An 18,358-nucleotide genomic window follows, 5' to 3' on the forward strand; every position below is an offset into this window, starting at 1 on the left:
CATAGTGGAACATTTTTTATGAAGAAGTCGAAGGCTCATTCTGAAGTTTTGATGGAGAAATAATTGAAGGAATAAAGGGGAAGAAACTGACCTGAAAACAGCTCAACACCACATATTCATGTTTCCCACCCATATGAAGAAAGCATTTCTTTTTCCTTGGATACAATTTTTCTACCCTAAAAGATCATCATCACTTCCACATTTCTTCATCTTCATGCTTTGCTTTCATCATTACCTCATCTTTTACATATTTTACAAACCACTCTCATACTCCACTTTCATTATTTTTCTTCATCTCATCATTTCACTCTTCTTTTTCTTCCCTATTTAAACACCTTCTCCTCTCACTCTCAATCACCAATTTCTGAATCCATAACACACATTCCTTCATCTATTCCATCTTCTTTGTCTCTCTATTTCCCTTCCATTTTCCCATCCATCCTCTAGTCATCTCCACGAGTTCAAGCAAGGCCAAAGGAAGAAGAAGAGAAGCCGTGAGCATCACCATCCATATCCATCCTTGAAGCTTGCTTTCAAGATTCAAGAGCCCACAACGTTTATCATCCATCTCATCTTCATCCACGGTGTAATCCGATTCTCCTTTGTAACCTTTGCTTTGAATTTCGTTGGTTATGAACTAGTTGACACATGTGTTTGAACAAATATTAATTTCTGGAATTTTTATGATTAATTGAGAATTTTCAGATTCATATTATTGTTCTTCGAGAGTTGCTTATGTGGGTTTGTTTAATTAAATTTGCATTATAGATATCCCTTGTGTATTAATCTTATTTGGGTCGACACTTATAGGGTTTATGCATAATTGTTGCTAGGTTTAAGAACATGAAATCGACTTTTCGTTTTGTGTAAACTTGAACCAAAGTAGTAAAGGTTTTGGACAAAGATCGAATTTAATTAACGAGGATTGCAATTAGGTGGACTTTTCCATACTAAGTTGTACACTTGAGTTGATAGCCTTTCTCTATGTGTAATGCGTTAAACATGACATTATTGACTAGCTTTCTAGGGTTTGATTGCATGTTTAATAGGATTAATCTAGGTGCTTTCACTTAGATTAATTAGCATTGAAAAGTAAAATATGGGAAATTGTTTGCTTTTAACGTTTCACATGATCAACTCCTCTCTCATGACTTAGATGAACAATATTAGGGTTTGAATCAATTTTAATCATATGTTTCGATTTTGATCTTTGTTCTCTCATTCCATTCGTATTTTGATGTTTTTGCATTTTAATTATTTTGTTAACTTAGTTTTATTTTCGAAAATCCAAAAACCAAAAATCCTCCCTTTTTCGTAAATATGTATATATTTTGTAATATCTTTGTGAATATTATACTTTGTTTTAATTTTAATTGTTTGTTTGTCCTACATTGACAGGTGTACCCTCAATCCCCGGAATAGAACGATCCCTACTTACTTATATTACTAACGATATTTCAGGGTTAAATTGCGCGCTTGCTTTTAGGCGCGTCAGTATTCAGTTTTTTTTTTTTTTTTTATCGTTTACAGTTATAATCAGCGAAATTTGGTTTTATGTGAGTTAAACAAAAGCCCGACCCGGCCCTTGTGGAATGGGCCTTAAGGGTAGGTAAGGGCTTGTATTTTGAAGCCTTGGCCCCGCCCAGCCCGGCCCTAAGCTTTGTTGACTTGGTCAAAGCCCTGCCCTAAGCCCTAAAATTTAGGGTAGGGCTGGCCCTAGCCCGACCCATGATGAGGCCTAGTGTAATACCCCAACCCGGACTAACAGAAAATAAATCCGGATTTCTAAAGGGAATATAGAACATGAAAACGCCAATTGGAGTCAATTCTTCACTTTATCTCAACACAGAAATTTGTATGAAGAACCATTAGTTTTACCTTGATTTGGGAAGATCCAATCGTTGGACTTTCATAAAATTTGAACATAGTTTAGAAAACGCAATACTGAGCAACTTTCATGAATAAGTCGGGATAACCTGAGTACCAAAAGATGGAGCGTTTAGCTGTCAAAGTCAGCTGACGAGCAAAGCTCCTTGAAATTCAGGCTTGGCAATCTGGGCGACGTCAAAAAATGGCCAAAGTCAGAAGGCCGATAGGGTTTTGGGTGAGAGGTGTCGCGTTCCATAAACCCCATCGTCACCTCCATCCCTCCCCCTACAAAAACGAAGAAGAGGGTTCGAACAACAAAAGCTAGATCATCTCCATCCAGAGAGAGCTCCCCTGAGATCTCTAGAAAGAGTCTTCAAATACCTCTTCTAGAGAGGAGAGAGAGAGAGAATGCTCCCAAGGGTTCCAGACACCGACTAAGAGATGGAGGCGGTGAGTTGTTTTTTTTTTTTTCTTTCTCGTTCTAGAACCTTTTATCTCTTTCTCCATCCCCCCTAAAGAGTCTGGAACCTTCCCCTTTTCTCCAGATTTCATTATTTTCTTCCTTCTTTATCTTCGTCCATTTGTCATCTATATTTGCTATGTGTCACCATTTACATTTGCTATGTGTCAGTACAAAATTAATAAGCTTAGAAGCCTAATCATATAGCATATACGAAGATAGAATTCAATTCGAATTCCAAATCAATAGTAGTCAATTATTAACTAAAAGAAAATAACTAACTCAAACATTTAATTCTTTTATGCGTTTTTTTTGGTATCGGGTATTACACCTAGGCAGCTTGGTAGCCACTCGAGAAGCTAATGTTAATAATTTGGACATGGTGCTTGGCCATGCTTCAAAGGCCAGCTTGCTGCATCTGTATATGTATCTCCTGCAGTTGAAGAAGGACAATCTTTCCTGCACATTTGGGTCTTGCTAAAGGAACTTGCTATGTACCATAAGCGCAAGCTGGTAGCTTTGCCTTCCGTGATTACACTCGTGATAATGAAGTGTTTGTGCCTCTAGTCTTTTAATGTGCAGAGAAGGTGGTGCAATCAATCTTCCCTGCACAGAAATAAGGAGGAAGTTGTGTGTATGGGCCTTACCATTAGCTGATGTTGAATTAAGGAGAGTACATATACTCTCGGCCATACCCTCAGGCATGAAAATAGAGTTGGATCCTAGAGAAAGTTCCAAGCGATAATAAAGGGGTTTGGAACCCAGGAACCTAGTCAGGCTGGGAGACTCATCCCCACGTGCATGTTATTATAAATAATATTTGATCGCATCGAGGGGGACGTAATAACTATAAACCAAGCGATAATAAAGGCATTACAGTTATCCTCATAGATGACATCCTGAATAAAGCCCAGAGCCTCCTCTAACACTAGACCAATATCATGATCAAAACTGGCAAAAATACTTTTAGAGTATCACAAAGTTTTTAATAGTGTTCAAAAAAAAAAAAGATTTAGAAGGATCAATGTCGTTCATCTGGTTAGTAACTAATAAAAAGAATTACGCTCAACTACCCTTGGATGTAAATCCAATGGTGGAAATATTTATTTTTAAATTAAACTATTTTCTTTTCCATCGTTAGATTTACATCCAAGGATGGTTGAACATAATTTTTTGGTCAGCTATCAACTAAGTGAACAATATTGAGGAACGACTTTAAGTTAAAAAAGCAATTTGTAGTAGGTTTTCAATAAGTACTTGATATGTTTTTTCTGAAAGATCGATGCACTTCAAGTGCTTTCACATAAACCACTCAAAAATTTTATGAAAATAATTGTACGTGCTTCCATCAAAAGGGCTTCCAGCGATCCAGTTAGTGCTCTTTCTCTCTCGACTCTATCTCAATAGAAGAAGAACCGTGTAGAAACGCAATGTAACAAAACTACTTCTATAGAAGCAAGCACAAACAAAGCCTCCAATTCCTTTATGTTTACTGTTTGTAAACTGCATCGACCATGCCAAAGTGAAAACTAAAGCAAAATCTAAGAAGTGGGGTTTCACCTCTTCCATCCGGCAGTTATCCCCAAAAACACAATCAAAGATTATCCTCCACCCCAACTGAATAATCATACAATTGGATTAATCCACTGTCGACAGTCAGTGGGTGGATACAATCAGATTGGTTACTTAGTTCTTATGTTCACCCTTTGGGTGAACGAGCATATTCACCTCTATTGTCGATTAACATACTTTTACTTAATAAATTTATCATCCAACACTCTATATCTTAAATTAGCATTTAAAGATCATCTCTGTAAAAAATCAATCGAATTAGAAATCGTTTCGTTTAATTATCCAATTGAATCAAACAAATGGATGGTTCTAAGAACACTTACTATTATTATGATGAACCGTCCATGTATTTCATAGAAATGAATAACTAAAAGGTCTTCAATTTGATTGATTTTTTACAGAGTTAATCTTTGTATAATGTTATGCAACATGAATGGTTAGATTAGAAAATTATAAAGTCAAAATGCATTAATGACAATAGAGGGTGAATATGCTCATTCACCTTAGGGGTGAACCTAAGAATTGTTCGTTACTTATTCATTGATTCACACTATTATATATGTTGAACAATTTTTAGGTATATTCACCCCCGTTGTCGATTAACATATTTTTACTTAATAAATTTATAATCCAACGGTCTGTATATTAAATTATCCTTTAAAGATCATCTGTGTAAAAAATCAATCAAATCGGAAATCGACTTTTAATGGAAGACTTTTTTTTTACCATTTTAAATCATCGTTTGTGTGACTCATTTTTCAACCACGTATTGACATCTCGACCATTTAATTTGTAGGTCTCTATGAATAAATTATTTTTTAAATGTTCATCCAAATTAATATTCGTTAAAGTAAGGAACAACAAAACATAATTTATTCATAGAGACCTACAAATTAAATGGTCGAGATGTTGATCAATACGTGGTTGAAAAATGAGTCACACAAACGACGATTTAAAATGGTAAAAAAAAACAAAAAAAAGTCTGTTATTAAAAGAGCCCTGCATAAACATACATAATTGTGTGAATCAAACCAAATATTAATTTGGCTGAAAAAAAAAAGAGGACAACCAACGAAGAACACCCAACAAATTAAATATTAATTTGCCTTCTTCTTGGTAACTTAGGTGTATACTACAAATTTAATTTGTAGGTGTTTGAACTCAAAATGAACATTTTTTCCCGACAAGGGCGTCTCGAGAGAATCCGGGCCAATATCCGTGGCTCAAGTCATATATTTTCGACAAGTTCGAAATATATTGTTTAGTGGCTAAGTAAAGTCTGCTTGGAGATCAAGCAATCTCGGAGTGAATTGTGATATTCCTTGATTTACTATTAATTATCAAATATTAATTATCAAATATTTGATAATTAAGGATAGTTGGTTTGCTTACCAACATTGAGCAGGAGGGAAGGATGTGGACGTACAAGCATAGACTCTTATTGATTAAGGAATCAATCATTGATGGCAATAAGCAATGAATATATATATATATATATATATATATATATATATATAATTGCTCATGCACGGTGGACCAATTAAGGAAGAAATAGCATGGTGGGCCATCAGCTATTCGCTACCAATAAAGATGCAAAGAATCTATTTAGTCTTGCTCGCGAACATCAACAGAAGAGGGCTATTTTATATGTGCATGCATGCAATTAAGGATAGCTATGAAATTATTATGCTTCGCGAAGATATATATGCAATTAAGACGTGCATATCCTACCGTTCGCATCCAAGGGATTACGTCCAAGAGGCAATTAATCTTTGCCTATATTCTAGCTACGTACAGAGGCAAATAATAATCTCTTATTGCATATAATAGTTATCAAGACTATTAAGAGTTTTGATTTGATTCAAGGTTTGTGGCCTAAAATATAGTATTTATTCTTATTAGGAAGGAGAATCTGCAGCTTATATACATATAGAGGCTAAAGGCGATATAGAAGACAACAACTCTCAATCTTTCAGATTATCAAAGCCTTTCTAGAGCAAACCTACCTTCAACCTAGTTGAAACCAGCAAAGCAAGGGTAATGCCCTCGCAACCTAGCGAAGCTAAAGTCATGCTTTAGCAAACCCGTGTTTTCTCCTACTTCCTGGTGATTGCTCTGCTCAACCTACAACGTTGAGTATCGACTCAGCGACGCAAGAGATCACACCACAAGTCCTTATCCGTAAGGCGAAAGTCCTTTTCCAAAAGGCATAGAAAAGAATCTGGTGACGAGGTTGGTGCTCTCCTCATCCATGGTGCATGTTTGATTCAGAAGTCAGGTCAAGGAACGCCTCGACGACTGCACTCCACAGTGCTGGCACGCCCACGCACTCAAAAGAGACTGTTTGCAGGCCAGACTGGTTTTGGAGTCAAACATAGGTCTTTATGAATACAATCAATACATTATTTTTCAAATTTTCGCTTCTGAAGAACACCCAACGAAGACAGTAGAACGTGATCAGCTAGCTGCAAAGCATATATCCGATAATTAAAACCTAAGTTACAATAGATAATCAAAGCAATATAAAAGAAAAGAAATGGTACCTAAAGGAGCGAAAGGATAAGTATCTGAAGGTGAGGTTAGCTAGGGTTTCACTGGTGAGTGATAGAGAATGAGATACAGAGTGAGAGTAAGAAAGAGATAAATTGAGTGTAAGGATGGATCTGAATAATATAGAGTTATTTCGTCTGGAAGCACCCAAATCAAATATTAGCCCCTTTATGTGTGACCTGCAATCATGAAAAAGGAAGACTCTAGAGCCACACTAATGGAGTGAAGATGTACCTTCTCACCAAACTGACTGCTTCGGATTCAAGTGCAATTTGACTCCATGATTCATAGCTTACACTTGACTGTTAGCAATCTAGCATTGGCGCCCGGGAGCTTACAGTCTTATCCCTAAACTCTGATCCTACTCTTATCAATACAAAATCTTTATACCTAAACCCTAGAGGAACAAAAGAGGTCGATCCTTCTTTCAAGTTTTTAGTAGTTTTTATTTTTGATTAGGATTAATGTTCTCCTTTGTTCAATGGGAGTTATTGAATAAGGTTCAATAGATATATAGAAAGCCTCCCTCAAAGAAGGCAGAATTTTCATTTTTGATTAGGATTAATGTTCTCCTTTGTTCAATGGGAGTTATTGATTAAGGTTCAATAGATATATAGAAAGCCTCCCTCAAAGAAGGCAGAATTTTCATTTTTGATTAGGATTAATGTTCTCCTTTGTTCAATGGGAGTTATTGATTAAGGTTCAATTAATAGATATATAGAAAGCCTCCCTCAAAGAAGGCAGAAGGACCAAACGTACCCTCCTCCTAAGTTTAGAGAGGTCCATGATGGTGCAAAGACTCCACCCAAAACGTTGCCGCAGCAGCAGCATAGCAGAAACCATAGCCGACATCGAAGAACTCCTTACCGAAATCCTTGTGCATGTGCCAGCTAAACCACTGGTCCGCTTCAAATGCGTCTCCAAGCATTGGCTCTCTCTTATTTCCGACCCTAAATTCTGTCACCGCCACACCCTTCAAAACCCAAACACTCCCATCTGCGCCGTCTTCTGTGACACATCCCACCACCCCTTTCGTTTCATCCCTCTTGATGATCATGATCACATGATTCACATGCGTGGAACTAGTAGTACTAACCATGAAAACCAAAACCCATCTGGGTCTGCTACCTTCTTGTAATCCTCTCGATTATGATTACGGGAAAATTCTAGTATATGTTGACGTATGCCATACATCAAGTTTTTTGAATATTTTAGACCGTTGGATTTAATTAAAAGTTGAATATATCTGATGGTCTGGAATATTCAATAGTGGTAACCTGCTTACCAGGTAATTCCTGTATCTACTTTTTTTTTTTTTTTTTTAAGATTCCCAATTACATATCCAAAAACAAAAATTAGAAAACCCTAAATTGAAAAGGAGAAGAAGAAGATTAAAAGAAGAATATTGTCCCCGTCCAGATTACTCGTCCATTTTTTACAACAGTCATTCAGTTTTTGTCTAATTTTGTTCTAAGAGAAAACCCTAATTTGAAGAGGAGAAGACGATAGAAGGAGGAAGAAATGGAGATCCCCCGAACAGTTTAAAACATTTTGTTTCCGTCGTTTAACTGTTTTTAACATCAAGCCAACCATGGACATTTAGAATTTGCATAAACGAAATTAAACAGATGTAATTGGTTGTAATTTTTCATGTGTGTGTGCAGCTATCTTTGTTGGCATCTTTGTTCTGCTGTTTGGAATTTGGTTGATACGTCGTGCAAAGATGAAAAGAATGAAGGGCAGCAAACTCAGGCAGAAGTACTTTAGTCACAAAGAGGATATATTGTTACAACATCAATTGGCCAATCATGAGGCATATGCTGAGAGAAGAATGAAAATCTTTACTTTCAAAGAACTTCAGAAGGCAACAAATAATTTCGATCCCCATAAGAAAATTGGTCAAGGAGTTCTTGGATCAGTTTACCAAGGATACTGCCAGATAAAACAGTGGTTGCCATAAAGAAGTTGAAAGTAGTTAATGCTGCAAGAATTGTTAATGAGGTGATTGCCCGTTCTCAGATCAACCACAAAAATGTGGTGAGGCTCTTAGGCTGTTGTTTACAGACACGCAAGCCTTTACTGGTTTACGAGTACTTCTCCAATATTGGCACTCTTTATAACCACACATATGGGAGAGAATCATCACCATTTTCATTGCAACTGCGAATGAAAATAGCTGTAGAAACCGCAGCTGCACTGGCATACTTGCACTCCTCCACTTCCAAGCCCGTAATCATACACAAAAACGTGAAGACAATGAACATACTATTAGATGATAAATACATAGTAAAACTGACAGACTCCGGATTTTCACCACTCCGGGGGTGCATTAAAATGCAAAGGACACTCGGATACATAGAACCTGAATGTCTTCATTCAAACACATTAATAGGAAAAAGCGACGTGTACAGCTTTGGAGTTGTCTTAGCGGAGCTAATAACAAGCAGGAGGGCAGCTACTCCCCATAGGCCTGAGGCAGAAAGAAGCCTGGCATATGTCTTTGCTAGGGCAATTGAGGGCGACATCGGGGACTTGCATGAAATTCTGGATGAAAAAATTCTTGTGGGAGACATAGAAATGGTGGAAAAAGTGGCAGATTTGGCATATAGATGCATAAGGGAAAGAGGGGAGGAAAGACCTTCCATGAAAGAAGTAGCCATGGAAGTACTTGAGGCATTGCGAATTATGGCCAAGCATCCAGAGGGCATGCTTAGTTTCTCTGAGTCTCCCGAAAGGACTGAGCACTTTGTTACACCACCTTCAAACGCTTACGTTGTTGATGTTAGAGGTGAAGGCTTTGATGGTGGCTCTAGCTTAAGGTTAATAAAAAACTTGACTTTATAGCATACCTTGTTGCAGCAGCATATCTAATTAGCACCAAGAGTGACGGCATGTCATCTTTCTCCCGGTTTGCTCAACGCTGTTGATGTTCAACCCTACCGGTGAGCTCTAGGTCTTTCAAATTTACTTGCATTTGTTTGGGGATGAAGCACACTGAAGAGAAAGACAGAAGTTAGAACCTCCTTAAGGTTAAGTAGTCAGGTAGTAATTTTGGGAAAAGAAACTGATTTGCACTAGCATTCAAAATGAGTCCCATATAAAACCCCTGTTTTGACTTGTTTTTACATGCAATTATGCAAACATCATATTAGCGACAAACATTGCTGTTGAAAAAAGAGCACGCATAAAATCTGACACAATATTAAGTCCATATTATATATATTATATAGAAGTAAACAATATCCAGGCAGCATGTGAAAGCTGCTTAAGAAAATAGTCACAGAACATAGCTAGGACAACATAACAGAAAAACACAAGTAAGCTCGCCACCGCCTATCGAGCACCCAATTCTGCGAACAGCCACACCAAGACGGAGGAAACTTGAGGCTATGACAACTAAAGACCAACTGAAAATACTAGTAGCAACCACCCATGCTTTATTATAACCACACTGAAGATGGCCTTCACTTGCACCTGCAAAGCGCACAATTCACTTCTTCTTGGCTGCAGACTTGGTAACCTTGGTTCCGCTGGGATCCTTCTTCTCCACAGCCTTGATGAAGAAGGAAGAAGGACGTTGGAAGAGAAAGGCAAATAGAGAACCCCATTCCTCAGTTCAAAAAAAAAAAAACTTAGTTATAATAAGTGTTAATACTTCATCATTAGTTTATTACACGTTTTCAAAACCACTTTACTAATAAAACAATGAATGTGTTGCTATAATAGTAAAACTTCATATATTTAAGTAAATTTGCGGTGAGTCATTTATGGTATAATAAGGTTGTCTATTTTGTAACTACTGTCCTTTAGGAGTTATTTACTTATTTGACAATGTTTTTTTCTAGATTTTACGGCAATTGAGGTCCAAAGTAATAACCAAGGTTGTATTTGTGGTAATTCTTTAATATTACAAGTTTGACAACGAATTGTTGTAGAAGCAGTAATCAAACTCTAATTTGTGGTAATTTTTTATATTACAAGTCTGAGAACCATTTTACTAATGTGACAACGAATTGCTGTCAAAGTGGTAAAACTTTATATATATATTGTAAATGAGGAGCGAGTCCTTAATTGTGTATTAAAGTTCTATATTTTGTAACTAATACTTTTCTTGTGTAAATCTCATCATCCATGAGAGAATTACTCATTTGACAATGCATTTTACTATAAATTACAACAATTGAGGTATATAAAGTGGTAATTATGGTTGTTTTTATGATAATTACATGGAATATGATCCATTTACAAAAATATTGATCAAAAAAAAAAAAGCAGCCCTAGGGGTTGAGTAGAGCGTGGCGGCGGAACATCCTTCCGGGTGCTATCAGCGTCAGCACCGACGGAGCTCGTCGTCGGGGGTCAAGGACAACACAGAATACCAGATATTGGGGGGTCACCGACAGATCTGGTTACTCGACAGATCTCGGGGGGGGGGGGGGGGCACCAACGCTGAACCGATAGTCGTACAGGCGAGGCGCAGGGGAAGCCGTCGAGGTTGGATTTGATAGCAGAGCGGCGGGGATTTTATTTTCCGGCCGGTCCTTTGTGCAGGCTCGGTTTTCTCCTTTCGTTCCGATCGGCTGTTGGCTTGGATTGACGTTTGTTCACCGCGAGCTGAGTGGTAACAAGTGTTCGATGTTGCTGCACTGTTGGAAAGGCCGGCCGCCAAAGCTGTGGTCGGAAGTTTTGCCGCCGGAGGACATGATGGCGGCGTTGGCAACGGAGTAGCGGTGTGAGGCTCCTCCTCTGTTTGCTTGGGCTTGGGCCTGGGTCTCTGGGCCTGGGCTCAATCTTGGGTTGATGGGACAGGGGCCTGCGCTTAGGCTGCTGGGCCTGTTTGTTTTTGTTTCTGTTTCTGCTAGACAAGACTGGACTTGGGCTTGGGCCTACGGGCTTGGGCTCGGGTCCAGGCAAATGGGGCCCTAATGTCTTAGGGTATGAGCCTGTGTGAGGTTGGATTAAGCTCTATGAGTCTTCTATGACGTTTCTAGTTTCTTGTTTGTACCACAATTGCGTGCTTGGCAAGTGAGGGCTAGTTGAATGATTTCTTTTCCGTAGGAGGCGAGGTTTTTCCATTCTTATATAGGCTCGCTTAACTGTGAGCGACCCAGTGATCTTTAAAGGTTTGCTTTAGCTTAGGTAGGTTACTCCGGATTTTCTTGCCGGATTTCTTATGTAAGTTTTGGTAGACTTCAGCCTTTTTGCTGTTGATCTAATGAATTCAACTTCTATTTCAAAAAAAAAATGATCCATTTACAAAAAAAAAATGATCCCTTTACCAATGCTACAACAAATGTTTTGTTTATATGGTAAATAATTATATTAGACCTAAAACTTTTCAAGTCCTTATTCTTGTAATCCAGTTGTTCTTTTTGTAATTAGAGTCATTTCTTTTGTAAATCGATGAGGCATTTTACAACAAAAGACCACATTGGACGTATTTAATGATAATTATAGTTGTAATAAAAGTAATTACTATATTTACGATATTCATTACAAGTTTTTGAACGATTTACGTATAAAAGAATAAATGAGTACTTTGTATGATAATTTTTTTTTAAGTACACATGTCAAATTATAAGTGGATAATATGTTGACATGTACAATAGGTTTCACAAACTAATTTAATTTAATATATATTAATTAAAAAGTTGATGTATGACAAACATCAACACACTTTAGACTTCCCCATGATTAAGATACCAAAACTGGCCAGACCTTTCCCGTCGACCCTCTTCATTTTGATCACAATCTTTGTTGTAACAAAAGCCCATCTCGGTCTGGTTCAACCTCGTTCAATCCTCTTAACTTTGCTCAAAACCAATATCATGATGAAATCAGAATTATCCAGTCCTGCAATGGCCTCTTCCTGTGTCGTCTTTTTCGTTCTGAAAATGTAAACCCCCCATATTTTATTCTCAATCCTACAACCAATCAGTTCCACGTACAGACTTATTCCTCCTCCAGCTACTCTTGTTACCACCGCTACCGGTGAACAAGTAGAACACCATATCATCTCTATTGCTTTGGCCTTTGACCCTTCCAAATCACCTCATTACAAGGTGGTCTCGTCGATCTGTCTTCGGACCATTGATGGATCCAAAAAAATGCACTATCTTTCACTTAGTGATATATTCATCTAAAACTCAAAGTTGGAGGCTTCTCGATCCTTTTATTAAGAGGTCATTTAGCATCCCCTATCATGAACGCTTGCTATACTAGAATGGAGCAATTAATTGGTTAGGCATGTATGGTGAGGTAGCATACTTTCACATAGATGAAGAACGTGACGATTTTATTCATAGTCTTCCTCACCTTTACGAGAAGAACATTTGCAAGAGGAAATCTAGATACTTTCGGGAGTCTGGTGATGGGCGCCATTTGCATCTTATTGATCCTTTTCAGCCCTGTCTTACTAAATTTGAAGTGTTGGAGATGGGAAGAGACTACTCTGGCTGGTTTGTCAAGTACCATGTGTAGGACCAAATGATGTAAAGAAAACAAAAGCAATACATCAAAAGAACACAAAAGACAATAGCCACAGAATATAAATCTCATAGTGGGACATTATGATTACCATTGTTTAGAGGTTCAATATATTGTCCAGCAGCCATCTCTTCTGTTCTTCAGTAACAAAAACCCAGCAACAGCTTGACAACCACAAACGTCCCTTGTCTGCACTCTGCACAGCAACTCCAGAAGCTTGCTAACTCCAGAAACTTCAATGCACCAACACAGAACCAGAAACAAACGAGAAGAACAAGTCTTCTATGTTATACTACTCTAAGCTTTCAGAATGGGACTGAGCTCAATGCTAAAAACGTGTAGTTAACACAGGGACTTAATCTGCTATATATATATAGAGCCCAGTATCTATCTTGTGCTCATCCCATAAGGAGTCCAAGATTTCCTAAAGATTTCATCCGCAGATACTTGATGTTTATCATGTATATATCCTTAATGTTAATCAGGTTCATTAACAGATAAATCTCCTACTTCAATTTGAGACATAATTTCAAATTGATAACAGGATAGAGTTTTAGATATGCATTTCTGTTAATCAGTTTCTCATTAAATCAAAACTATTATCTGAATACTTTAAGATAATGACAAAGTTCAAAATATTTTCCAACACCATGTTGATCTTGATCCCTTGTGCACTGCTTTCCCTCTTTTCGTTTACGGACAATTTGTTGTTCTCTTTCTTGGTCTAGACAATAATGAAGAAAAGGAAAGTTCGTCTCTGTTGCTGCATACGCCTGGTAAACTAATTTCTTATAATCTTGAGAGCAAGACCTTCAAATCTATCGAGTTAATTCCCAAGGCCGGAGTTGATGATTCTCTCTTACGAGTTGACGAAGATTATTATCCTGAAGCGTCTAATTATCCACTTATGGAGACTTTGGCCTGTGTGATATAATTTATATCCTCTTGCTGCTGTGTGTACGTGGTTTTTGTTTCTAGCTGTAAGATCTTTGTATTATACAAGTGGTATTTATTTGTGTGCATTTGACACATGACTTAAAAGTTCTTATAAATGTTCTTCCATTGCTTCTTTTAATTTGGATCAATCATTAGTTTTACGCTGCCCTACCAAGGCTACAGTTGATGATTTGCAATTTTAATGATAGCTATCATGTGTTTAACTTTGCATGATCACATATGATAAATACTTTGGCTTTGGATTCATCCTGCTGTATATATCTTCAGCTTTGAGTACGTTAGAAACAGCATTCATGAAGTCTGTTGTTGAAGGATATCGACATAATGTGTGCCTCTACAAACTAGGGTTTAGAGTTGTAATAGGAATGTGTTTTAGGTATTCAATTGTAATCGAATTCTATTACCTTTTGGGTACCTTGTAACTCCCTATTTAAAGGGCTCCTATTATCAATGATAACACACAATTCTATTCTCCTACAACACGTTATCAGCACGAGTTCTAACCCTAGCTTCAGAAAAAAGAAAAAAAAAACTTTTCTCTCTGCCGCCAACCCAAAACAAAAAAAAAAAAAAAAAAAAGAGGCCGAGCAGCAGCAGAAGCCGCAAGCTGCAAGCCTGCAGCATCCGACCCGAGCTCGACCTGCCTGCAGCAGCCCAGCCCGGCCGGCGACGCTCCCCCGCAAACCTCGCACAATCGCAGCCCCTACACATCCAACCCGTGCTCGACCTGCCTGCAGCAGCCAAGCTCGGCCGGCGACGCCTACACCTCCCCCCCGTCTCCAGCGCCCAGGGACCGCATCTGCAGACCTCCCATTGCTGCAGACCAGAAGAAGAAGACGCAGAAGAAGAACAGAGGAAAGAAATAAGCAAGAAGAAGAAACCGAAAGAAAAAGATAGGGACCCGGCTGACCAGAAAAAAAAGAAGAAAAAAAAAGAAAGAAAAAAAAAAGAAAGGAAAGGAGGGAGGAGCGGGCTTGGGCCTGAAGAAAAAAAAAGGGAAGGAAGAAAAAAAAAAGGAAGAAAAAGAAAAAAGGAAGAAGAAGAAAAAAAAGGGGAAGGGAGAATGGCAGCCACCAACTGCCAATTTCCGACTAGATTCTAACTACACGCCTGCATCAACACGCGCGTGTCTTCAAGCTAAGAACAATCACGTAAGTTTTTATAATTAAGGTTGTTGCTTTCTTGTATTTAAATTCCTTTTATTTTCTGCATAATATTGGAATATATGTTGCCAAATGATTTTGAGTATTTAACAAAGCGGAATTATGGGGATTCACGCTTAACGAACTAAGAGTGTTCGTGTGAACTAAGAGCGTTCACAATGCTTGGACTAAGAGTGTCCGTAAGCATCAAATTGTGACCATATTAAAACATCATTGTTGGTCTAATCCAAAAGAGATTCTTGGAAATTGATTTCTTGGTAGCATAGCTCGGAAATCTTATTATTTTAGTTTTCGTGGAAGTTTAGCTTCGAAACTAATATATCTTCTCTTCTTATTTTCAGGATGTCGAATGAACCTAGACTCGACTTTCCCATACTTGACTCAACAGGCTCGGATTTCCACAGTTGGGTAACCGATGTTGAGAACCATCTCACTTCAAAGGGAATATTACCCATAATCCAGGCACCTAACCCGGATCTTATGTTCAACCGAACATCTACAAAGCATGCTCAAGCAGTTATCTTGATGCGACGCCATATGGACAAGGCACTCAGATTGGAGTATATGTCGATCAAGGATGCAAGAGAGCTATGGGTAGCGCTAGAAGAGCGCTTTGGCAATGTCCAAGATTCCCTCCTCCCTGACTTGAAGGTTCAATGGAACAATCTGCGCTTTGCTGACTTCAAGTTTGTTGCTGAATATAATTCAGAAGCTCTTCGCATACAGTCCATGTTGAGGTTTTGTGGACAACCTGTCACAGAACAAGAGCTAATTAAGAAAACTCTCTCCACCTTCCCCGTTTCAGCCATTGTGGTATCAAAGCAATACCGTACTGAAGTCAATGCTAGACAGATCACGAGGTTCCATCAGCTTATTAATATTATATCTGTAGCTGAGAAACATGATAACATACTCGTGAGGAATTATAATTCAAGACCCATTGGAACTAAGAGCGTTCATGAGGCGAATTATAATGCACCCAAAGGAGGGCGCAAGGAGCGGTACCCTAAGAATGGGGGACAAGAGGGACGTATGGGCCTATATAACCGCCCTAACCAGGAAGGAAACCGCAAGTTTGGTGTGGATACACGTGGTGGTAATGCCACACGTGGGAGAGGGGGTCGTGGTATCCCCAGCCGTAATGGTGGCTCAATGGGTCGTGGTGGTGGCACCAACCCTCCTAGGGAACGCCCGCAACGTGCACAACGTGCACCTCAATTAAAGGGAGGTAACCGCAATGATGAGTGTCATCGATGTGGATCAATTGAGCATTGGTTCAAGCAATGCAAGGCAAGCGAAGAACTAGCTGCAAGCTACAGGGCATATAGGGACCTGAGAGAGGAAGAAGTGTACCTTGCAGAAGAAGAAGAAGATGGTGGAGATGTCAATCTCACCATAGAGGACTTCAAAGCTGAAGATGAAGTGCACATGGATGCAACAGACTTTGATTAGATTAGTCATTTTTATTTTTCCAAGAACTTTTGTAATGGCAATTTGCCTTAGTCAATAAATGACAATTGTATTAACTCTTTCTTATGTGGCAGACCCAATAAAATGTGATGTATAGGAAAGTCATTGAGATTCTTGGTACTGAAGAGAGCCTCGCTCCACCAACATCTCTCTCTACTTTCCTGGTCATATTTGATTGGAGTTACCAAACGGATAGAGTGACTACAATGTGTCTTACTTTGATTTTATTTTGGATTAGACTTTGGAAACTTTGATGTAATCATTGGCTATTAATAAAGTGTCAATTCTTTTACTTAATATCTTGGACATACCTTAATTCAAACTTTATTATATAAGAGCCAATGGTTTTCATGTGGAAACACATTATGAGAATGGACAGAGTTCCTTTGCATCACCTCTAATGACTACGGACATAAACGAGTATTAGAGAAACTTATGTGTCGCTCTAGTGGGTTGTATGCAACCACTATTTGAGTTATTGAATCCAACTATGTCATGAGAGACGACTTATGGGATTTTGACACATATAGGCTTTGACATGATGATCCGTGTATTAAAGACTTTACACGGACATCCATTTTCAGAACGAAGAAAAGTAAGAACCAAGAATTGGTTCGAGGAGCTGCACATACGCCTCATGGCGCCATGATTGTGCAAAGATAGGCCATACATGGCCGGTGCCACCTACCCCCTGCGGCAAATACATGGCATTGACACCATAAACTCCTCTATCTACTTCTCAAGTCTATTGTGACACTATGGCTTCACCAAAACCTTTATTGGTTGATTATAAAGCCCATGTTTCGTTCTGTAAAGCCTGTTATTTAGGATTGAGACCATTCTATGCAAAAGAGATTGAGGAAATAATTCCATTCTCACAAAGAATCTAAGGGAATTCTATGGATTTGATCAATCAACTTGCGGACCATATAGATGTTTTATGGTGTTGGTTGATACGCAAACACGCTGGTCACGTGTTGTGCCATTATCAACTCGTAATGCTGCTTATACTACACTCCTAGCACATAACATATGGCTACAGGCTCACTACCCAGATCATCCCATTAAGTCAATTTGACTTGATAATGCTAGAGAGTTTACATCGACAGTTTCGATGACTATTGCATATCATTGGGTATTGATATCAAGTATCATATTCCCATGTACACACCCAATTGGTCTCGCGGAAAAGCCACCATTAAACGACTACAATGGTAGCCCAGACATTGGTAATGTGCACCAATATTTCCGCTTGGGTTATGCAATATCGCATGCAGCTATGCTAATTCGTCTACGACTCATAGCAGCCACTCAACTTTTATTTGCGTTACAGCTAGTGACTGGGTTCGAGTTTAATATCTCGTATTTATGCATATTTGAGTGTGCGGTTCATGTGCCAATTGCGTCGCCACAACGCATCAACATGAGTCATTGCAACGAATGCATATATATATTTGTTGGACATGAGTCTCCAACTATAAGTCCGCTATGTAGAACCCTTGACAGGCGATCTCTATTTCGCTGGATTTGCGAATTGTCACTTTGATGAGACAGTCTTCCCGTCGTTAGGGGGAGATTAGAACGTCAATGTTCAACAGGAACGACAGGAATTGTCGTGGTCTGTCCCCACTATGTCTCATCTTGATCCCCTAAAAGTTACGAGATCACATATACCTACTACAAACATGCCTGCAAGGATTGATGTCCCCACAAGAGGACATGGTGCCACCCAGAGAAGATGGGTACTGCACCACTACCATGGATGGTAGTATGGTGACGCCACAAAGGTGGCATAATGGCGTCATAGGCCATGGGTTCCGCTAGAGAGAGT

General features: G+C 38.7%; 1 protein-coding gene across 1 annotated transcript; it reads left to right on the plus strand.

The window, feature by feature from the left end:
- The first annotated feature begins 8,617 nt into the window (after positions 1–8,617).
- Positions 8,618–9,295, plus strand: LOC112185322 (wall-associated receptor kinase 3). Its single transcript, XM_024323560.1, has one exon. It carries the CDS (start codon positions 8,618–8,620, stop codon positions 9,293–9,295), a length of 678 nt encoding a protein of 225 aa, XP_024179328.1.
- The last annotated feature ends 9,063 nt before the right edge of the window (positions 9,296–18,358 follow it).

Source organism: Rosa chinensis, chromosome 2 (assembly GCF_002994745.2).
Source record: "Rosa chinensis cultivar Old Blush chromosome 2, RchiOBHm-V2, whole genome shotgun sequence".
Lineage (NCBI taxonomy): Eukaryota > Viridiplantae > Streptophyta > Magnoliopsida > Rosales > Rosaceae > Rosa > Rosa chinensis.